The sequence below is a fragment of the Solanum dulcamara genome, chromosome 11 (assembly GCF_947179165.1).
Source record: "Solanum dulcamara chromosome 11, daSolDulc1.2, whole genome shotgun sequence".
In the NCBI taxonomy this organism is placed as follows: domain Eukaryota; kingdom Viridiplantae; phylum Streptophyta; class Magnoliopsida; order Solanales; family Solanaceae; genus Solanum; species Solanum dulcamara.
Window position 1 is genome coordinate 8524333 of NC_077247.1, and position 24173 is coordinate 8548505.

At 36.9% G+C, this 24173-nt stretch overlaps 2 protein-coding genes across 5 annotated transcripts in view; one reads left to right on the forward strand and one right to left on the reverse strand.

The window, feature by feature from the left end:
- Positions 1-17981, forward strand: part of LOC129873107 (uncharacterized) — a 34091-nt gene extending 16110 nt beyond the window's left edge. For 2 of the 4 annotated variants that reach the window (XM_055948113.1, XM_055948114.1), the window contains 4 exons: positions 3013-4504; positions 5090-5184; positions 7311-7452; positions 16450-17448. In XM_055948113.1, coding sequence (XP_055804088.1) covers positions 3013-4504; positions 5090-5184; positions 7311-7452; positions 16450-17099 — 2379 coding nt within the window. In that variant the 3' untranslated portion in view covers positions 17100-17448. Of the gene's footprint in view, positions 1-3012; positions 4505-5089; positions 5185-7310; positions 7453-7663; positions 7930-16449; positions 17449-17864 lie in introns of those variants that run through there. The other 2 variants (XR_008762647.1, XM_055948115.1) reach the window with 2 other exon arrangements.
- Positions 17714-19686, reverse strand: LOC129873108 (large ribosomal RNA subunit accumulation protein YCED homolog 2, chloroplastic). The gene is made up of 7 exons (XM_055948116.1): positions 19470-19686; positions 19182-19361; positions 18891-18980; positions 18357-18449; positions 18202-18282; positions 18066-18111; positions 17714-17977 (listed from the first exon to the last, which is right to left on the reverse strand). The coding sequence occupies exons 1-7, from the start codon at positions 19602-19604 to the stop codon at positions 17904-17906; spliced, it is 699 nt and encodes a 232-aa protein (XP_055804091.1). The 5' UTR covers positions 19605-19686; the 3' UTR covers positions 17714-17903.
- Between the last annotated feature and the right edge of the window lie 4487 nt (positions 19687-24173).

Below are 24173 nucleotides of genomic sequence, written 5' to 3' on the forward strand. Positions count from 1 at the left end.
TCTCTACCATACTTGTACATCCTTTATGTAGAGGTTTCCCTGTCAAACAATTAAATTTTCAAGATCTCATTTAATTGGGGAAGTATTTATTTTTCTCCTAAATTTGACATATAAATTTCCTCTCTACTTTTGTCCTTTATCTTCAAATATTACACGACGGTGTGCTACATTGGTAGCCTTATTACTCGCACTTTAGTGAGACTGATTCGTCTCCTTCCTATGTTTGTGGAAATCTCTCTTTTATCAATTAATTTTTATTTTTTTGGAAATGTGTGACCATCTCATTTAAAAGCTTAAGCTGTTTTAGAGGACATACTTTTATATGTCTTTAACACGCCCTCTCACGTGCGGGCCTAATTTTTTTGTTGAACCAAGCACATAAAAAATTTATCGATGAAAGTTGGCAATAAGATTTGAACGCAGGATCTCTACCATCTTTTCTAAAAGTTTAAGTGGCTAGAGAGAACACACTCTTATTTACTTAATTATATCTTCAATAGTTCTCATTTAGAAAAGTTGAATCACAAATTTCCTTTCTTATCTACATGATCATGAATTAGTAATTGCTTCCAATTTCCAAAAAAAATAAATCCCAATTGTGTCGAACTTTCCATTTTGGAATAGTTATGGAATCTCCATGAATTTGGTTTAGTTCATCAACTCAAATGCTGAAGAAAAATAAAAACATATATAGTCAATCAAATCTTTTTATCCTTGTTTCTAGAAAGAAAAGAATTTGGAGAAATTTTAGGTCTCACCGAATCACACGTAGAGATATTGATAACGTAATAGTCGTTTTCTTGCTTTTCTGCCAGCTTGAAGGGAATTTTGTGAAGAGAAAATGGACTATGGGAGTACGTGACTTGAACTACTATGAATGTGGATGACATGGAATTTCCTAGAGGATTGCTTGGGGAGGTGGGTAGGGGGTGTGGGGTTTGAAAACAATGTTGTTCAAGTGAAAAACGTTAAAAAGAGCTCCAAGTCTATCGGGCTTTAACTGCAAAGAACAATTAACGTGTAGACTTCAGTTAAAAAAGGTGCAAAGAAGAAAAAATACACATATATACGTAATGCAAGAAAAAAGTGCTGCTTCATTCATTTCCGGAACAGCTAAAAAATCTATTTGCCAATCATATACTTATTATTTTGTGTCGTTGTAGGTGGGCATGGAGACAACTTTGGAGGCCAATTTTCTCAATATAATATTTGCACATGTAAAAAAACTTATTCTTGAAAGTACAGGGGGCTACATGCTACCTTTTTTATTAGTTTTGTTAGAAAAGCTTTAACAATTCAAGAGAAGGCTAAGTTGTGGATGTGTGAGTTATGTTATAAGTACATCCTTTATCAATCTGTATCAAACAGAAGACTGAAATTGTGGCTAAAAGAAGTCCCAAACATCATGAAACGCTCAGCTGATATATTGGAGAGAACCTTGACTTAGAAGATAAGAGTGTTTCATTTTGTGTGATCAACATGCCTTCATTTACAGGACACAAGCAGCTTGGAATATGTTATCTTGGTGTTTAAGCTTCTCCACTTGGGGATTCATAAGAAAAAAAGAAGAGAAAATTAACCAGATATAAATTATAATCACAAGTTGGTGTTGCAATGCTTGAAACAACTCCAAAGATCATAAGATGAAAATTGATGGGAAGAAAGGATTCTGGGATGGGAAGATATGGATCATTATTAGTACAATCATAAGCTCAATTATGGGATGGGAAGATATGGATCATTATTGGTACAGTCATATTATCATAAGCTCCTGGTGTGGGAAGAAACGAATTTCCCATACTTATTGGTTTGGATCCCAGAGCTTTTTCACTTGACTAGAGCAAAAGGAGCAGTCTTGATAGCTGAGAATTTGACAAAAAAGGAGGATTACATATGTTAGCTGGTGCTTTGTGCGCAAATGTTTTGGTGATTATGTGGACCACCCTCCTCCTACATTGTCAGGTGGCAACTTGTTTGTGATGTGAGATTTGAGATGGTTCAGGTTGCAATGGGTGATGCCAGGCTCAGTGAAGGAGGCACTCTTTAGTTAGAATTTAGAAGAAGGAAAAGTAGTCGAAGACTCTGGGATCTAGCACCATTGGCACTCATGTGGATCTTGTGGAAGGAAAGAAATAAGAGAACATTGATGGAATAGAGAACATCTATGTATTGTAGCACTCAGTTTGTATAGAAGATTGTCATTTGTAGAAAATCATATTATGTTGTAGATTGTTTACTTTCTGGTATATTGCTTGTATATAGAGACCTTCCCAAAATCAACTAATTATTTACCTAAGAAAAAGGAGACAAATTATTTACCTAATAGATGGAAGATTGTCCCAGATTGCATATGGTGGATTATTTGAAGGGAGAGGAATCAGAGGTGTTTTGAGGATAAGAGTTGTACTTTTTAGATCTTAAAGATGAACTGTCTAGTGCTTTTTCTACTTTAGGTGTAAACATGAATATCCTTTTAGAAGCTGAGGACATTCCTTGTGTTTTAAATTACTTATGAGTAGATAGGTGGTAGGTTTTGCTTTATTGACTACTATTTGTAATAATTACTGGAATACACCTTTGGTGAAGTTCTTTGTTTTTATAATATATATGTTAGCTTCTCAAAAAAGAAAAAGAAAAAGAAAAGGAGACAATTCTAGAAAAGAACGGAGGACAATGTTGCAGAGAGATGAAGTTTTGACTAGCAAGGCTATGGTTGGAAGGGCAGATTGAGGGAAGCCAAATGAAAAACTAGGAACTATAGAACTATGGATATTAATTTTCTTTTGGATAGAACTATGGGTATTAATGACCTGTTGAATTGTAGTTAATCATCACAGCTAACATATTAATGCAAGGAGACCTACTTAAGTCATGGTCCAAGCAGATAATGCTTGGCATCATTTTTTTTTATATGTATAGATGATCAAATAATTTTCTTTGTGTTGACGTGGTTGCTCTCTCAGTTCATTTATCTATCATTCTATATTGATTCATTGATATCCTACTATGCAGCTGGAGGATGATGTGGATGATCTTCAGAATGCTCTTCCAGCAAATAAGCCATCTGTTGTTCTTTTTATTGATAGATCATCTGACTCGTTGAAGATTAGAGAAAAAAGCAGGACTTCTCTTGATTCTTTTAGAGAGTTTGCCCTGAAAGCTCAGCTGTCAAATGAAAAGAGTGAACCAAAAGCATTCAGATCACAAAAGACATCTCTCAAGGCTTTTCAACCATCAAGAAGTACTTCCAGACACCCTAAAGTGGGTCTGTTGACAGCATCTCAAAAGATAAATATCAAAGACAAGATGTCAATTGCTGTAGTGAGTCAGGGGAAACAAGTCATCCTAGAAGATCTGGTTTCAGGTTTAGAAGGCAGTACATTGCATGAAATCTTGACATATGTACTTCAGCAAAAGAAGGAAGTGAAATTGAGCTCACTTGCGAAAGAAGCAGGATTTCAACTTTTATCTGAAGATTTTGACATCAAAACTGCTCAAGCTTTACCAGGTCAAACAGAATTTCAGTCAAACAAGGTTTCAGAGATCCTTGTGGAAGATGTTCCTGAAGGTATTATTGATCCAGATAGAAAAATAATGTTGCTTGGAGATACCATTTTGGGGAAGCAATACAATGAACAGTCTGAATCAAATGAAGCCAAGCATTCTCATGTTTGCCCAAAGTATTCTGAAACTATACTGGTACTCACAGAGCTTCAGTCAGATCAACTCTGTCCTTTAGAAGGTATTCCAGAAGAACGTACTGATTCAGGTACGGATCGAAAGCTGCATGTTGAGGACGGGAAACACATCGAACAATCAAACCCTGTTAATGCTGAATTGCCTCAGCAAAATGTCGAGAAGAATTTCCTTGAATATGATAGTTCACAAATATCTGAAAATTTTGGTCATGATGATATGAAGAAGGTTGCTAATAGCCCTATTGCAGCGGAAACAATCAAGGAGCTGAATGAGCAGAAGGAAAATAAAAACTTCAGAGGCTCCTTCTTCTTTCTCGATGGTCACTCTAGACGTCTTAGAGCTCTGACATCAGGTTCAAAAATACCATCTGTGGTACTAATTGATCCCACTTCACAGCAACACTATGTTTTAAGTGAGCAAGTAGATTTCAGCTGCAATTTGCTATCTGAATTTCTTGATAGCTTTCTCAATGGAAGTCTTAACCCATATAAACAGTCTGAGCATGTTGTTCCAACCATTAAGGAGGTTCCAATTCCACCATTTGTTAATCCGGATTTTCATGAGGCTGATTCTATCCCTCGAGTGACAGGGCATATGTTCAATGAGCTGGTCCTTTATAATCAGTCTGATTCCAGAAATTCTGGTAGTTCTCGAGATATGGATATTTTAGTTCTTTTTAGCAATAGCTGGTGTGGTTTTTGCCAGAGGATGGAACTGGTTGTTCGTGAAGTATACCGTGCAATCAAGGGGTATAATAAAACCCTGAAGAATGGGTTTAAGACTGAGAAACTGTCGTTGAATAGGGGTAAGAAGTTCAGCCCATATTTGCTCTTCTTTGGGTTTCCAGCCAACTTATATTCTAATAATTTTGTAAGATACCCTATTTTTATATAAAACTAGGTCTGAGATTATGATTGTAAGCATGTATAATGGTTAACGTTGTTCTAAACAATTTTGTCGAAAAAAAAGTTGTTTTAAACTATCATATCATTTAAAACATAAAATCCGCATGATTTCATCTCATCGTATAAATGGCCTATTTTCTGCTAGAAGTTACTAAACAAGTGTTATATATACTTCTTCAAAGCAAAGAAGCTATTTGCTTCCATGTCTATTCTCTCTCTTAGTCCATATGGAAGAAAATAATAAACATAATAATATCGGAACAAACCAATTTTAGTTTGTTCAGGTGATATCCTGCATTACAAATTAATCAAGTTAGTGCAAAAGCTTGGCTATATGTCATCCTTCCTGTGCTATTGTGCACATCTTTGCCGAAATCTTGGTTCCGGTAAAAAGCAATGTTGATTAACCATCGTGGCAACATGCTTGGGGTTTGCTTTATTTTAGTATCCTTTGTTTTATTGATGGGTGGTTAAATTTGTGGCAGATGAGATGAGAAATGAGATCTTGATGTTTCCAGTGATTTACTTGATGGATTGTACATTAAATGACTGCAGCTTAATCCTGAAATCAGTGCTTCAGGTGTGACTATTTACTGACTAAAATTTGTCATTTTGGCATTGGTATACTTGTTATGTTTGTACTCCTGTTAATTACAAAGTATATCATTCTAAGGTCACATTTAGAGTAATTATGTCATGCTTCATTTGTTGATCACTCTTATTTCTCTTGAACAGTAAACAAGAGGCATTACTCCCTCCGTTTCGTATAACTGGTGTTTTTAGCTTGGTCAGACCCTTGAGAAAATTACTCGCTCCTAGAAAGTAAGAAGTGTTTTTACTAATTTAACCTTAATCAATTGTCTTGAAAAAAGTAGCTCTTTAATGATTTCTTAGTTATGTAAAATTGCATTTATTTAAGTAACAGTAAAATTGGAAGAAAAAAATCAATGTTTTTTTGATTTTGTGAGACACCACTTATTTTGAAACAGAATGAAAAGGTAAAAACACCACTTATTTTGAAATGGAGGGAGTATTTGATAAGAAGATATCAAGGAGATGCAGAGTCCAGACAAAGGGTACGGGATGGAGGCAGAGAAATAGGAGAGCGTTTGAGGGTATTAAAAATTAATTTTTACATTTGAAAACTGAACCTTTTGGTATCAGAATAGTATGTTCTATTCATTCGAAGAGTATAAAATTTATAGGAGAAAACAAATCAATAAAAAATGAAGTAATCCTTGATTCTAGATAGTCCTGAACTAAGGGATAATTTTAATCTAAAGTAATCCCTAAAAGATCTGAAACTTTCCAACTTATCTGATCTCATTTGACTCCATGTGATCATAATCAGATAATCAACTCAACACTCCCCCTCAAGTTGGCATGTAGATATATAACATGCCTAACTTACCTACAAGACCGTCAAATCTCGGTTCAAACAACCACACAATAAAAATGTCGGCTGTTTGCTGATCTGTCGGCACAAATGGAAAGTACAGGCTTCCTTCTTCAAGCTTCACCTTGATGAAATGTCTATCCACCTCAATATGTTTTGTTCTATCGTATTGAACTGGATTGTGGGCAATGCTTATGGAAGCTTTATTGGCGCAATGTAGCTTCATCAGTGGTGTCATAGGTCTTCTTAGTTCCTCGATTTTCTTAAGCCAAATCATCTCACAGATTCCATGAGCCATGGATCTGTACTCTGCTTTTGCACTCTTCGTGCCACAACGCTTTGCTTTTACTCTTCCATGTCATTAGATTTCCCCAAATGACTGTACAATACCAAGAAGTAGACTTTCTGTCTGTAGAGGACCCTGCCCAATCTACATCTGTGTATGCCTCGATGCTCCTTTGATCACTGTTTTTTAATAAGAACCCTTTTTTCGGTGAGCCTTTCAAGTATCTCGAAATTCGGTACACAGCCTCTTGATGTTCTCTTTGGGAAGAAGCATAAACTGACTGATCTAACTTGTAGAAGTATTTTATTCCATTAGCAACTTAGCATACTTGGCTGCCAAATGGTTGGGCTCAAAGGCACGCAGTAACTTTCTGCAATCTGGTTTCTCATCCTTCTTTTCACCCTTTTGCAAAGAGATGCCACCACTTTTACTATCTCACACGCTTGGGCTCAGATCTTCTTTGTATAGTTAGGGATCTGCCAAGATAAGTGCTTCCCATGTTGTACCCACGGGTGTGGGCTAGTGGTCGAGTGAAGTGGGTTGAGAACCATTAGGTCTCGGGTTCAAATCCCAGCAGAGACAAAAAAAGGCTATGTGGCTTCTTCTCATCTGTCCTTGCGTTGGTGGACAGAGTTACCTGATACTTGTTGCTGGTGACAGGTATCCTGTGGAAATAGTTGAGGTGCACGAAAGCTAGCATGTACACTACGGTCATCAAAAAAAAAAAAAGAAGATCAATGCTTCCCATGCTCAGATGTTCTGAAATAAAATTTAACTAATTCAAAAGGGCATTGCTGTTGGGTGATCCTGTTAATCAAATAAAATTTAATGGCTGAAAATCATTCTCTTCTGCGCCGAAATCTTGTTACAAATTTCTTCCTGGCATGTGAAATGCAGGTGGAAAATTAGTGGCTTCTGTAGTCTCTAAACTATAATGCTTCCAAACTAAACTCAAGCAGTGCTCAGTCATGCATCCATATGTGTGTGAGTGTTAACCGTATGCCTGTTCATTGTCATTTTGCAGAGGGAACTTTATCCATCTCTACTCTTATTTCCAGCTGGGAGGAAGAAAGCTATCCATTATGTTGGAGATATGGCAGTATCTAATATCATTAACTTTCTTGCTCACCATGGGAGCGACTTTTACGATCTTCTTCAGGAGAATGGTGAGTTTCCCAATTTTAAAATATCTACTGTTGCTCACCACCCATCTGAGTGCAGCCGAAAAAAAAGAAGCAGGGAAGGAGAATATCATTAATTTTCCGTATTATTCATAAAAAAAAATTTCGTATGTTTTCTATCATTGGTATATTCACACTTAGCCGTCAATCTGATAGGATATTGTTCTTGTTTTATTTATTTATTTTTACCCAAAAGCCGCTCCTGCATCCCATGCCTTCCTTTTCCGGTCGTGCGAGAGCGTGGTCCGCGAGCAGCGGCTCGGATTCTCGGATTCGGTTCAGACCTCACTTGTGGGATTCCACTGGGTATGTCTTTTGAAATAAGAAAATTGTTGATATTTTTACCCAAAAGCCGCTCCTGCATCCCATGCCTTCCTTTTCCCATCGTGCGAGAGCGTGGTCCGCGAGCAGTGGCTCGGATTCTCGGATTCGGTTCAGACCTCACTTGTGGGATTCCACTGGGTATGTATTTTGAAATAAGAAAATTGTTGATAGTCAAGATTCACTGATATACCTTTTCTTTTCTTTATCTTTCATATTTGTGAGTTTGACAACCTACATAGATTGCTGTTGTCTAAATCAGTCAATATCATTTTAGATGTTATGTGCCTTCCTCATTAGAAATATCTCACTGGATAGGTGCTATAATGCATTTTATGACTGGTTTAATGAAACAGTGTTGGGGAAAATGCATCTGTGATGTGAAATAAATGGCCGTAAATTTTGTAATAACTAATAAGACGTACATGCCCCAATTATTTAGAAACAGGAGGCATTTCATGGAGCAAAAACAACAACATACCCAGTGAAATCCTCCCACAAAGTGTGTTTTGGGTAGGGTAGAGTGTACACAAACCTTACCCCTACCTTGTGGAGGTAGAGAGGTTGTTTATGAAGGACCCTCAGCTCAACAAAGCACATGATCATAAAATATCATTCCATCTAGGAGCAAAACTGAAAAAGTGAGGGGTTGGAAAAACTTGACATGCTTCATAAATGATCACACATTTAAACAAGGAAAAGAGATTTGGTTTGGGGGGGGGGGGGAAGGGAGGGAGGTGGGAGGAAGGAGGGAAGATGCATAAAGAAGTGTGTAAAGGGGATGAATGAATCGAGTATAATACCTTCCCGATTAAATAAATGATTGTTATATAATATTATTTCATTTTTTTCTGAAGTAATGAAGTATATTCAGGATACCCCAAGGGGCAACACCTAGAGATATCTTTTGAGCACAATTGAGATGGGGGGAGGGGTTACACTTTATAGTGTGAGGGGGACTATACTAGGTATGTTGTTGTTGTTGAGTGTGAGGGGGAAGAGGATGGGAAAGGGACCACTTGATCTTTTACAGTTGTACACTGATAGAATTACTACGTGGAGTAGAGGCTGAGGCTAGAGGGAGTGAAGTTCAGCAATATTGGAGGGAAGATGATGTGGAAGTGGTTGGAGAGAGGTTGGGGAGGAAGAAGTTTGGGAGGTGGTTAGGAGCTAAGTTGCACGGACTCTTTGTCACGACCCAACCCCGTAGGCCGTGACGGGTGCCCGAACTGGACACTCGCATATACCCTTGCTAACTATAAGTAAGTCTGTCCCCTGTTTGGGTTATAATGTATCAGCAGGCATGATAACATATAAGCCGACGAGGCCATCGTAACATATAGGGTCGTCCCATAATAAAACCCGCGCAAGCCGACAAGGCTTGGAAGACAAAGGGGACGTCCCAAAACATCCATCTTATAGGCACAACTACACATACATACATGTATACACAACCCACATACATGTATACACAACCCACATACACGTATACACAACCCACGTACACATCCACCGACCTCTAAGAGTAAGAACAGTAACATAAGGCGGGACAGGGCCCCCGTCGTACCCGTGAACATATAAATATATACATCGAGGGTTAGTACCAAAATCTAGGCTCCAACACAATGGAGCGCTTCTGAACTGCTGAGTGGGACTCCTACGCTGGCGGATCCCCAAAGTGTGTATCTGTACCTACAAGCATGAAACGCAGCCCCCCGAGAAAGGGGGGGTCAGTACGACATATGTACTGAGTATACAAAGCATAACTGGAAGCATATCTGAAATAAAGAGAGCCAGGGGGATAAATTCGTTACGTACGATTCACATGGTACCTGTACCTTGTGAATCATAAAAACATGCATGTTCATATTATACCATATAGCCGGCCCTTTCAGGGACTCGGTGAATCATAACTGTAGGACCATCATAAGGCCCGGCGCCATCATCACCTTATCACATCACATCATCATACATATATATATATATACGTACCCGGCCCTCTAGTGAGGGACTCAGTGAGTTGTTTATGTCATTGCATTATCATTTTCTCGTATAGCATACTCGGCCCTTTAGTGAGGGACTCGGTGAGTTGTTCATGTCATTGCATTATCATGTCCTCGTATAGCGTACCCGACCCTTTAGTGAGGGACTCAGTGGATAATGCAGTGAACTGCGCACGATTACGTACCTGGCCCGGGACTCGGTGATAGGAGGGGTTACAGTATACACGAGTAGAGTAGTGAGTAACCATATGCAATTTAAAACATTGTCAAAGTCTCAATGAAGTAATAAAGATGAATTGTCATTTAAAAATCAGGACGATAGTCATATCAATCACCCCTCAAATATCACTATTGATCATATCAAAAGAGCCTTAGAAATCATAGGCATGAATCAAGACGATACAAAATAACTTATAAAAGCCAAGGACATTAACTATCAGAGAATCTCTAAGAACAGGATTGATGAATTACCCTCGAGACTTATGAATGGAATTACCACCAAAGCTCATATTAATTCTTATTTAATTCTAAGACATGCCAAAAGAAAGAAGGGACAGCTTTACATACTCTCTACTTTCCCTCATGTAGTCATCATATACATATGTGCCGAGGTACGTACGGCCCGATCCTTATATAGTAACATATGCCGAGGAACATACAGCCCGATCCTTAGATAGTAACATATGCCATACCCGGCCCGTCAAGGGACTCGGTACCATAAACATCTCATCATAACATCATAACTTATGTCAAGGATATATCAAGAGAAAAGAAGGGTAGCTTGCATACTTATGCCAAAAACATGCCAAGAGAAAGAAGGTAGCTTCACATACCTCTTATGGATTACCGTTCACCACGTTCACCTCGTCGTCTTTTGAACCTATTTAACATGAAAGCAATACTAAGGTTAATAACCTTTCACTTTCCAATTTCCAACTCTACAACCAAGTATCCATTTCCCTCAACTAGTTCATTACTAGTTCCGAAGTTACCGGAAATCGGGCAGCATCTCCCCTGTAACTTGCCCTATCCCACTGCTAATCTTAGCAGCCATATTACCAAGAACAACCAGCAGCTATGTATACAATCAAATCACTTCCACATTACTCAATACAACTCCAAGCAACTAGCTCAAAACTATGATACCAAAATAGAGTTTTTAACCTTTATTTCGTAAAACCTTTAACAATACGAAACGGAGGGTCGTGTGGCTGCAACCAGCGGTACCCACACCCCTTTTAGAACACTTTCCAGCCCTGCAACACGCCATCCAACCAGCTGCAGCCGCAGCACCACAATCACAACGCACTACTCAACTTCGATTTGACTATAACAACTTCAATTTAGTTTGTTTCTAACGTCAAGCATCCTTATACAATTTTTCCTCTTCCAGCCTCATTTAAGGCATGTAATATACTGCATAACAACATCATAAACTCCAATTTGAAAGGAAAAACCTTACCTTGCCCGAAACTCGCCAAAACTCGCCTCGGAAGTTCTCCTAGCGCGGCTGAAACTTTGTGGCTGTTTGTTATCCTTTTGGTGCTGCTCCAAACCATAAATTTACATTACGAACACCTTCATACCCTCGTGGTATACCCTAGATAACTAATTCACGGAACGAAATCGGAGAACTTACCTTTTTTTTTCCTCCCCAAATCCGTAGCTCTCTCTCTCTAGCTTAAGGATTTCTCCTCTTTTTTTCTATAATTTTCTTGGATAAGAATGAAATTATGGGATAAAGATGAACTAAAAGTCATAAAACATATGTATATAGGCTACTTTAGGGGGTGACACGTGTCAGCCCCTAGGTGGTGACACGTGTCAAGCCCTTATTGGGCCAACGCATCAAGCCTCCACTCATGGGCTGCCACGTGGCAGGTGGGGGTTACCCCCTTAATTCAGCTGCTGCCACGTGGCACTCTCTCTTCTTCCTCATGGGTTCGTAATCTCGTCTTACTTTACGAACCTATGTAATTCTTGCTACGTAAGCTTGGTATGAACTCAAGTAGCTTAAGAATGTAAGATTTTCAAGTTGGTAGCTTACGTAAGTAAGTTGAGTCCCACGGCTCATTACTTGGCCTCCAACTTCTTCCAGATTCTTATAACCATATTTTCAATCTCCCCTACTATGAGGTGTCACATTCTCCCTTCCTTAGAGTTGTTTGGTAGCGTTATAGATTATCCGGCTCACATGTAACTTCTAAGAAGCTTACGAACCTTTCACAAAACTTAAGAAGCTTAAGAACCTTTCAAGAAACTTAAGAGCCTTTCAAAAAACTTAAGAGCCTTTCAAGAAACTTAAGAAGCTTAAGAACGCGTTCCAATTTACAAAAGTACGGGGTATAACACTCTTCACCTTCTATCCGCGCCCGTGTCGAATCTGGTCAATCAATTTTGGGTACCTTGACCAAAATTGATCGAGAAATTCGAGATAGATACAATGTTTTCTCAAATCAAAACGACAACTAGGGTGAAATCATAATATAGGCTTATATCGTTAAAAGATATTTGTATCCAAAAGTCAGCAACCAGAAGGTACTTTAAAGATATTTAAAGGTCAATATAACTGTTTAAATCATCACTGTTGAAGGAAGCTTCTAAATGTCGATATATCTTTTGTGTGGTGGTTGTTTTCTTTACTAGTGTAGCTTTTTTTTCTTTTTTCATTTCTTGTAGTTGTCGACATTTTTTTCTGCAATAAAATGACCATGCGACCCTATTAATTTTTTAAAAAGAAGAAAGAATTTTTAATGAATTCAAGAAGTATGTTATGCAATCTATATCTTTAGGGATAACCTTGTAACACCAAAAATACAGTAAGGAGATGCATTTGTACATAATAATAATTACAGATTCAAACTTGTTCTCGAAAATGCGTTCATTTCCTTACTTCCAAATAGACCACCATAATTAAGGCATGTTTATACAACTCTATTTTTGGATATTTAAATTATTTTTAGCCGAGTCCCTGCACCTGTACCCACACCTGAATCCATACTCCTGAATCTTAAAATTTAGATCATGAAGGATCTGGCTTCTACATCTGCACATGTATGAGACACTTGCACCTGAGTCTGAGCAACTTAGCTTAGGAGTTGTATAGGAGATAAAGTGCTAGGTTAGAATTGCTTCACGATGGCCTTCAACATCAATGTCACAAACTAGTTAATGAGGATGCCACGGTGCCATAGAAGACCTCCGTTCCACGAGGAATTTTGAGAAGAACCTCAATGCATCTTTCTTAGCATTGCTGTGAAAAAGGAGAGGCGGGAATATGAAAGTATTGTTTTTAGAAGGCAACATATGTTGTAAAGTATATACATAAGAAAGACTGCACACAACATCTGTAAACACCCATAATTACAGTTTGGAGCAGGTAGGATTCAAATCCTTTGTCTAATCACAAGGACTATAAACGCAAAAAAATAGATTCAAGATCTTCGGGGTACCCTTAATTACCAAAATAAAATATAAAAAATTAGACACTTCATCTTTGGCTTCTGTTTAGTCCTGCATTTATCTTCAAAGAACTTTTGATTTCTCTCTTTCCAAGTTATCCACCAAATGCAAGCTGAGACGATTCTCCATCTCTCTTTCTAACGGAGAGGTTACCATTTTCTTCGATCAAGTAAATGTGTTTTCATTTGTACATTTGTAAACATGACCAAGCTGTCCATATACAAGCGGTATACTAAAAGCTAAAGAATCTACCAAAGGATATGATTCTCTACAAAATCCACTCAATCAATATACAACAAAAGTCTCAAATTTGTTTACTATGGGAAGTGTACTATTGTGAGATCTACAGATTTGAAGAAATTTGTAAAAGTGGAAAATGAAAGATCTCTATAGACATGATGGGAGTAATGTACAAGAGAAATCCTTTGTAGATAAGATGGTTTAGTTGTGAGAAGTTCAGAAGACTGTAGCTTCACAGTGAATTCTGGTTATAACAAGGTAACAAGAGGACAATTGTTGATGCCCGTTGGGCTTTGGTCTAGGGGTAAGAGCGTAGCTTGTGATGGGTGGATTAGGAGCATGTGAGGGGTTCTAACCCTTCCACAGACAAAAGCCTTATGTTTAAGTGGAGAAGGGTAGAGTGAAGAGTCCATTATCCATTAAGTTTTGAACTGTGTGCCGTTGAGTTTGAGGATTTCTCGGTTATCGAAAAAAAGAATTATGGATTAGATGATTTTTTGATTGAAGGTCCCAAAAATCTACAGAATTTGATATTCTAAAAGAAAGAGAGGATAAATTGAAAATGTCACCTATCTGGTTTACGTAACTACCTCTTAGGAGTCGTTTGGTAGAGTGCATTAGCAAAAATAATGCATGCATTAATTTGGCGTATTAGTTGTAGTTTGTTTGGTACACTTTTTCATGCTCTGTATAAGCATTAGTTATACACTTTATTGGGTATTAAAGTGTGTATTACTAATACGGCAGATCTATAGGTATTAGTAATGTAATGAGATTTAATGCATACATTAGCATGGTTAAGGACCCAATTGCCCATCAAAAACCTTTTTTTACATCTTTTCCACCATATTTGTGTAGTAGTGTGTCTTTGTAAATAAATATATTTTTAAAAAAGTTATGCAATGCATGCTATTTTTAATATACCAATACTTAAAAAATAATTAATGCAAGCATAACTAATGCAAACATTACTAATGCTTACTAATACACTTTATTTAGCATTATTCTTATACACACTACCAAATGACCCCTTAGTACACAAAAATAGCTTATAATTAATTTAAATGCATCATTACCATCTAAAATTACACTGAATCTTGTAAGTACATGCCTTTTTTATTGTCAGCTATATCACTACAAAATTAGGTGTTAAAAAAGGAAATAATATTAGGATGATAGAACAATCATATAATTCTGGCTATCAAATGGAAAGGTCTGCAAATCAGTAGAGCAATGTAATAGGATGGTGGTGATTCTAAAAAACGTTAAAAGCTTTAATGTTGACAATCGAGGTTGTCACAAGTTATTTTTATTAGGTGGGGGTGAGTCTCTTGAGATTAATGTTAATGCACTAATTTTAAAGGCCACCAGATTTTGTTATTTACTCAAAGCCCCTACCTCCACCCTCTCCCTCCCCTTTCCCCTCACCTCCTCCTCCGCCACCATCACCATCTCTGCCTCCACCACCACCTCCCCCGCCACCACCTCCTCTGCCTCCACCTGCACGGTCTCCTCCTCCACCTCTTTCACCTCTCTTTTCACCTCTGCACCTTCTGCAGAAAATTCAACAACTTTGGTAAATTGTTGTAACAACATTGAAAGTTGTTGCATTAAATTCTGAAGTTGCAGTAATTACTGAAATTTGTTGGAACAACAACTTCTACAATTTGTTGGATTTGCAGGGTTTTTTTCAATGGCTTGAATTTTATGTTATTTTCAAATCTTCTCCACACTCATGACCAAAGCAAAACAGTCCATAAAATAAGCGAAAGAAGAAGAATGGCAGAGAGGAGGAAAAGGAAAAATAAGATGAAAATGTAAAGAGGCGGGAATTTAAATTTGAAATTCAAAAGTAGGAGGGAAACCTTCTTAAAAAATTCAAAATTTTTATCTTCCTCCCAAAGTTTTTAATCACCCTAATCAGACTAATTTTCATTTGATATCGGTTGACCAAAGTCACATTTTCTTAATTCAAGACTTAAAAGTTACTTTTATATCATTTCTCTGAGTTTCCTAAAAAAGGACCACCCGGTGCGCTAAAGCTCCCGCTATGCGCAGGGTCCAGGAAAGGGCCCGACCACAAGGGTCTATTGTACGCACCCTTACCTTGCATTTCTGCCAGAGGCTGTTTCCAAGGCTAGAACCCGTTCCTAACTTGAGAATAAAGTATTCAAACTTAAATTACGGTTGGACCCAATGCCTGGTAGAATAAGAAACCTGTACAATATGAGGGTCTTAATTTTTTTTAAAAAATTTTTGACTACGAAGAAATCTCTGTGGACCAACCCTTAGGGACCAACTACAGCTTTCAAAACTTGGAGATAATGGGTCCACCACTCTACGCTTCGCCACTTAAATACCATGCTTAGTTACCACGGTGCAGGGCTCGAACTTGAAATCTAAGTCATAAATCCCTCAACCTTTGCCACTTGAATTAACCCCGAAGGCATATAGTATAATGGATCCTTAAAATAGTTAAACTTCCAATTTCCAGAGCTTCAAGAATTTTATCGAAAATTCCCCACCATGTTTAGGAAAGGAAATTAGTGGCACCTGTAGTAAATTTGAGATTGTTTTCTCTTATGCTATAAAAGTATATAACTCAATCCTCTATTGTTCTTATTCCATATGTTACTGGTTTGCATTTCATGTCAAACAGTAAAGAGACGCCAATGCTTTACAATGAACGCAAAAGGAGAGAATTATTACCAATTCCATAGTATCAACAACAACTCCTCCTCCCCCCTTCCTGTAAAAAGAGAAAAGAATAAGACTATTCATAGAGTATCTGGTGAATACTTGTTTAAATGAAAATTCCTATAGTATCCAGTTGAAACCTATCATCAACAAGTTTTTCTGATGATTTGCTTCTTGGCGCAGTTATCTTTTATACTCTGCATATTACAAGTTATTTTTTTTATGTTTCCAAGTTTATCTTTCCCTGTTCCTACATCAGGTATACTGTGGACTGGAGGTGAACCACGGATAAATTATAACATGAATTCAGAGGCTCCATTTAAGAACTCGCCACATGAAATTATACTAAAAGAAGGATCACCAACATTAGATGTTCAGTTCAACCAAATTAGAGCTACTCTTAGTAGCTCAGCGAAAGAAGCCCCTCGCGTGATTGTTGGTTCTGTTCTTGTTGCTACAGAGAAGCTTCTAAATGTTCACCCATTTGATGGATCCAAAGTACTTATTGTGAAAGTGGATCAAAACGCAGGATTTCAAGGTCTGATTGTCAACAAACATATCAGTTGGGACTCTCTTGATGAACTTGAAGATGGAGTACAGCTTCTGAAGGAGGCTCCTCTATCTTTTGGTGGCCCTGTCATGAAACGTGGAATGCCTTTTGTTGCATTTTCCAGAAATTATATAGTTAACCAGTCCATGGAAGTGCTTCCAAATACATTTTTTCTTGACCAAAGGGCCACAGTAGGTGTCATAGAAGAGCTAAGGTTAGGAAACCAGTCTATCGATGACTTGTGGTTCTTTTTGGGATTTTCGAGTTGGGGTTGGGGCCAGCTATTTGATGAAATTGCTGAAGGAGCTTGGGTGGTAAGAAATCACGATGAGGAACAAATAGATTGGGCTTGGAAATGACCTAGATCTTCTGCGTCTTATTAAATTGCTGAATTTCTTATAGGTATTTATTTCATTCAAGAGCCAGCCAGAGTACGAAAATCATTAGAGTTCAACAATAGAATTTGATTTTCAATAGGCAGTGTGTAATATTTTGGATAAATGACATTCAAATATCCTAGTGCGGTCTGTTTATGTACCATACCCTTCATTTACCTATGGCATCTTGATGAGTCGTCTGTCCGTCCTTCCATCCCTCTCCCCTCTATAGTCTATACTCTATACCCCTTTTCACGTATGAAGTTAGAGGTTGTTTGGTTTGTGGACAAAGCTATAAATAGATTATAGTATATGATTAAAAATTGTTGTATTGTTTAGCATATATATATATATATTTTAGAATACTTGGTTTATTGGTTAAGATTATAGTATGATTAACAATCGCTGTATTGTTTAGCGTATATGATCTTTATTGAGAATAGTTGGTTTATTGGTTAAAATTGGATACTCTGAACGATATAAAAGCTTACAGTTTCACCCTTGCGTCCAAGTAAATGAAAAGTGAGTATTTTTGTCTTTTCGGTGTTTTATTTCTGAAAAACTAATCCTCTATAATAGTTTTTCCAGCAACAAAATGAGCAAACAGTTGATATTCCTTTACTGCAACCGATTTTCAGTATACATTCAATTTGGACGACTATAGTATTATAGGATATGAAAACATAATACTTTCAACAAAAGGAGAAAGTAATATGTTTAATATACTTTCTTTTTACTGTGATCCAGGTGCCTTGCCTTGTATAGCTATTGAGATTTTCATGGAAGTTAAGTTTCCTTCTTGAGCTCCAATAATCTGGACCACCTCCTATCAATGGAAGCAGCATTCTGTTTACCCAAAGCTGCATTTAAACAAGTAACTGATGTTAATATTATATGAATTGAGTTTCCTATTTCACTTCACTTATAATACAAGGAGGAGTTTCTTACGCTGCAATTTAGGTTCAGATTTCTCACATGATTCTGAACAAGTCTCCTGCAAAAATAAAATAAAATCAGTGTCTATCATCTTCTTCTTTTTTCTACTTCTCTTTTCCCTATAAAGGAAAAGGATATGGACAAGTACTTTTACAGAGGTAGTAAGTCTAATGGTATCTTGTATCAAAGAATCAAGGCCAGCCTCAAATCCTGGTTTCACATAGATAACCTGCAAATTAAAGGATAATTCTTCTTAGTTCATTAACAAGCTAATAGTTTAATTTGTATATAAAGAATTCTTACAGATGGATCATCCCAACTAAGCAGTGGAAGTTCATCTGTACATCCTTTGTCTCTGCTTGATGGTAATACCCAAACTTTAAAGCTTGTATCAATCTGATCAAAGAGGAAGAAATTATTAAGATTGATCAAGGACAAATTACAAGAATTTCGGTATGTTGAATTGAGTAACTATGCCGATAGTTAAGAGTTTTGGTCTAATATTACACTCGTTAGGAAAAGATTGATCAAGGACAAATTACAAGAATTTCGGTATGTTGAATTGAGTAACTATGCCGATAGTTAAGAGCTTTGGTCTAATATTAAACTCGTTAGGAAAAAAAGTCTTTCGTTTGAGAGTAATTTTAAACTATAGTCAAAAGTTGAAGGGTTAAAATTAGATCTTTTATTTCTCAAAAGAGTTCGGACACATAAAGTCCACCCACTTCGCACTAGAGCTAGTGGCAAGAACAACTATGAAATGATTTACTAACGACAAGGTATAAACAAAAAAAGTGATAGAAGTAAAGAGGTAGAGCTTATAATATTAGAAAGTACCTCTCTGCAGTATGGGGAAGAGCAGTTGCTACATTTTCTGGTGAAAGATGTGATAATTCTTCCATCCACGGAGAGGCCAAAGCCTGCGTGCTGCTCATGAATTGTTGCATTCAGGATTTGGTCATTATTATTTGCAAATACTCAACTACACTATTTGAATATTGGTGAAAAACTCGTTTATATTCATTTTTTCTTTCAATTCTACTCTTGTTATTTTTAATGGTCGTAATGGACCAATCAATGTTTATTGTGTCATTTGATGTAGTGTAAAAAATAATATATGGATTGTACCTTGTGGATAGAGAGTTGAATGGAAACTTGAGTATCTGTTTGACCATCTTCAGCTAAATCTTCAAGTTGAAGGTCTCGAAGAGAGAAAATGTAATCACAATTCCATTCTCCACGCCATCTTCCATCTGAGCTTGAAATTGTCACCAAACGCTTACAACCCTTTTTGCTTCTTTTTGTTATCTTCAACAATAACCAAATTAATAGAGGTTTGCTACTCTATCCATGTATATGGAAAGAACAAAGAAAAATATAGCTTTATTACTAGCATTACTAAGAAGAATAATTTACCAATGACAAGTCATTTCCTTTGATGTTGGTGGCCCTTGGGGGAAAATAGAAGGAAGGTTTAGTAGGTTCTCTTTTTGGTATAGTAGTGTTTACGCAGCTTCTTGATGATATCCAACCTCCAGCTCTGCTTGCCATATCCTTCCCTTTCTCTCTCCTTATCTTCTATTACTGCGCTCTGGTCTTTTTCTCACAACAGCTTAGGTGGAGATCACACATTTATTTATTTTTCTTATTCTTTCGGGGTTTTATTTTTATTTATTTGCAATGGTATTTGAGGAAATTACACTGACACAACTTTTTAAAAAGGTATAACTACTTTATTAAAATAAAATAAATGACTACAATTTATTCTAATTTTTAACTTTTTAATTACAGTGTATAGTTTTTTTCTTATTTTTTATATTCTTAAAATATTTCTCTAAATTAAATATACAATATATGGGGAAATATTTTCTCACGTAAAAGTACTTCGTATCATTTTCCAAAAGGATCTATATTTTTTTTCGTGTCCGGAATTAAAAAGGCAACTTTTTTTCGGAAAGAAATCAAAGGCAAAGACGCATAGGCAGTTGTGCCTTACCCTTTGTCCCTCACACACCTTATAAGGCCTACCGCCTGTGCGCCTTATATTTGTGGGTCACTCCCCTTTTCTCCATTCTCCATCATCAACGTCCTTATTAGTAGTGTCTCCTTCAACAACCAAATCTTGGGATTTTAATTTTTATCCTTTTTTGTTCTGTTTTTTTTCTTTACTTATGGTAAGGAACAGTTCTACATCCCCTATATGAATTTTCATAATCTCTGTTGAGATTATTTGTTTTGAATTCTAAAAGCTTTGCTTATTTAAGTAATTTTCTTAATGAATTACTCATTGCAATTTGGAAGATAAAAAAGAATGGATTTTTTTCGTACAAAAATAAAAAAGAGAATTGAGGAATATTTTTCGCCAATTTGTTGTTGATTGAAAGTTGAGTTTGGGCATATGGGGATCTTGAAGCATGGCAATGACGACAAGCCTTTTATCATTAAGTATGTTTATGCTTTTCTGGCTCTATCATTAACCATAGCAGAAACTTGTTGATTCAATTTTCTCAAATTTGTATGTCAAAGATATTTGTTGATTCTATTTCCATGTTTTTACAAGATTTAGTGATGTGAGTTTCTTTAATGTTCTAGATATTGATATAAGATAAGTAGAATTGACGAGACTAGTGTATTGTAGTAGTAATATGTATTCTGGTCATAATTGTGTGGCTACTATTTCGGATAGGTGACCGAGTGGAGAACGGAGAAAAGGGTGTGGCCCACAAATATGAGTAAGGCCCACGGCCCCTGCACCTTATAAGGCGCGTGGCGCCATACGCCTTGTCTTTGACAAAGGGCATGTCACGATCCAAGTTAGGACCTAGGCGTGATACGACGATTAGAATTTTGAAAGACTACAATCAAGCCTCTTCGCATACATAGTATGACAAAACATAGTACAAATCAAGTGTAAACTTTTAAAGTGGAAGATAATCTTAAAACATAGAATTCGATATAAGATAATTCGAACATAAAAGTCAATTAATGAACTTAAACATACTTCTAGTCTGAACATGCCTCTACTAAACTTAGATGGGGACATACAACAAGGCCTAGCTCACCCAAAACATTATAAAGTTATATAGTCTAAACATATGAAAATGACATGGTGGGTTCGCCCTCGAATCATGAGGACTCACCAAATATAGCAATACCAAGTGGAGATCGGAACTAGCCACGTGGAGGAGCGGAAGTGTCGTGACTTATGTTATGAAACAATAGGCAAAAGTATTTGTTAGTACATGAAATGTATCAAGTATGTGAGAAATATGCATGACATGAATGAATGGACATAATAAGCATGAACATGTGATGCATGACCAAATAACCTGAAAAGCATGAAGTAAAACATAAAACCATGAGATAAGGCCAATACATCATAAAACATCATTTAAGAGCTTATAAGAAAACATAATCATTTTGTGGGATATTGACCATAACTAACAATAAAATTCGTGACTTATAACATGAAGTCCGGTGTAATTCCTACATCGAAAAAAGAGAGACTACTTTTCAAGGTAAACTCCGTATCATAACATCATGAACTATATGTGGATTTACTAGCTAAGACATTTAAGACAACCTACGGGGCCAAAGGAGTTTGGGACTAGAGATTGCTACTAAGGACTCCCTTGCCCAACCTTCATCTCAAAGTCCTCTCAGTACTATATCAAACCCCAACATAATGGATAAAATACATCATAAGGAAAGGCATTGGTCATATACCAATCCACATTCATAAAATATCATAAGAGTAGCTCTTTAAATCATGATTTCATAACATCATTCATATAGACACTTACCTTTTTAAGCATCTAAAATCATGATTTCATTCATATTGTGAGAAAACCTTTCACAATTCATTCATTCATACTTGAAATGTAATTCATTGCTTTCATAAATCATTAGTAAAACCTTTATAAAGGTCATGATCATAATTCATAGTTCGAAGTTGAAAATCATAGACATAATGCATGTGACCATGTGAAATCAATTGAAAATCATGTAGTAAAGTAAATTCATGCATAATCAAGTGAAATAACATCAATTGAATCAATATAGAAAAGACCCATGGATAATTGACATGAAACCCTCATTGAATTGGGTGAAATTGAGTTCGAAACTTGAGATTCTCTTAGGACCCAATGGATGAATGGAATCCATTGGTGAATTTCCACATACTTGAAAATCAAAGCCTTAAAAAGCAAAGAAGATTGAAGGTATTGAACTTGGAAACCCTAGCCTTGAGTTTGTGAGGAAGCCTTGAGAGAAAACTTGATGCTTTAGATGAATTTTATGTGAGTGAGAGGGAATGGGGTTTCTTTGAAGGGTTTGGGTAGTTATAGGATGTTCAAAATAGTCCAGAATGACGCAGTTTAGAAGCTAAACGAAGGGGAAATATCCAAATTACCCTTAACTTAAAACTGCCGAAGTAACTTAAAACTGCCGAAGTGAACTACGAATGGAACCTACGTTCTGTAGGTCCTTCTATAGCTCGTCAAACACCACTTGTAGAAACCCATGTCCAAAGTAACTCAACTCCTGCGACCACCACCCTACGGGTTGTAGGATCCTTTCGTAGAACTGGTGCACCAAAACAGTAGCTACTGAAATTACACATCGACCTTACGATTCAAGTCTATGGATAGTCAAAGGTTCAATGGGTCGGAGATCCTTCTCGTCTGCCAACTTTCCAAAATCCCAAAATCAAGTCTCTAAATCTCCTCTATGGGTCAACTCTACGGATTGTAGAACTTTCTACGGTTCGTAGGACCCTCTCGTAGAATGACCTAATACTTGGTCAATTTTTCATTTTATCAGGGCCTTCCTACGACCCCCTTCTACGGACCATAGAATCGTGTACAGTTCGTAGAAGCCATTCGTAACTCAAGTCCAACACTTGTCAAATTTTCCAACCTAAGTGCCCTTCTTACGGTCCGTAGGACTTCCTACAAATTGTAGGTACGACTTCTCTGCAATATTTTTTTTCAGTTTCGACTCTCCAACTTTTGGGGTCTTACAGGGATGGTGCAATGGCCTATGTTCCTTTGCTCTTTTGCTTTTTTTTTCTTTCTAAAATCAGTTTCCCTTTTGGTATTTTTGCAATAAAATGTTGTCCTTTTGTCTCTGAACTCCTTTTTAAATAATAACCTCATGAGTAGCGCGCCCTACAAACTTAATTTCCCTCATATGTAAAACTTGATATTCTCCAGTGATGGTCGCTTTGGCCGCTGGTCAGTCTATTCCTAAGGTTGACCAATCCTCCTTTTTTTCATCTTAATCTAGTTTTCCTCCCATTTTCCCTTCTAAATACCTCAAGACCTATATGTTGTCTACTGTGCCAAGTGTTTTTCCTAGCGTAAAACATCACTCCGGTATTAATGCCTCCCCTCAGCTAAACTTTGGCAACCTTTTGAAGCCTTCTACAATTATTCTATATTGGCCATCACTCATATGGTGGAGTTGATCCCTATTAAGAAGCCACTTCTCTCTAATGACATCCCTAGAATAATGTGGATAGAAGATGAGATTTTCATAGCACCTCATAAATCCCAAGTGAGATTAGATAAGTGAGATTAGATCCTACATATCTAACTATGTAAAGTTGAGAAGGGTAAATTATAGAAGAATCTGGAGTTTACTGGTAGCATCTACTGTCCATAAATGGAACCACAGTCCATAGATGAGGCTCATAGACCAACTTCAGAAATAGGAAAATTTCCTGACTTTCACAGGTGGAGTTTACGGCTCATGGAATGAACCATAGACTCGTAGATGACGTTCGTGGATCAAGTTCAGAGATTGAGATTTTGCCTGAGTTTTATGGATCATGTTTATGTATCGTAAGACCTTTTGTGATATGTGGATTAGCTCGTAGATTAAAGTTCAGAAAACTCAATTCTATCTTGTCTTTTACGAGCTTTATTTATGGTTCGTAGATGGTTCTCGTAGATGGAACTTCAAAAATTCAGTATTTAGGCCTAATTTCCATGATAGATATCTATGACCCATAGATCAATTCACGGACCGTAGATGGCCTTGGTAGAAGCTGCCAATGTTCAAAATTCTCTCTACATTCCCATTGTTGATTTTAATTTCAATATAGAGATTTCATTACTT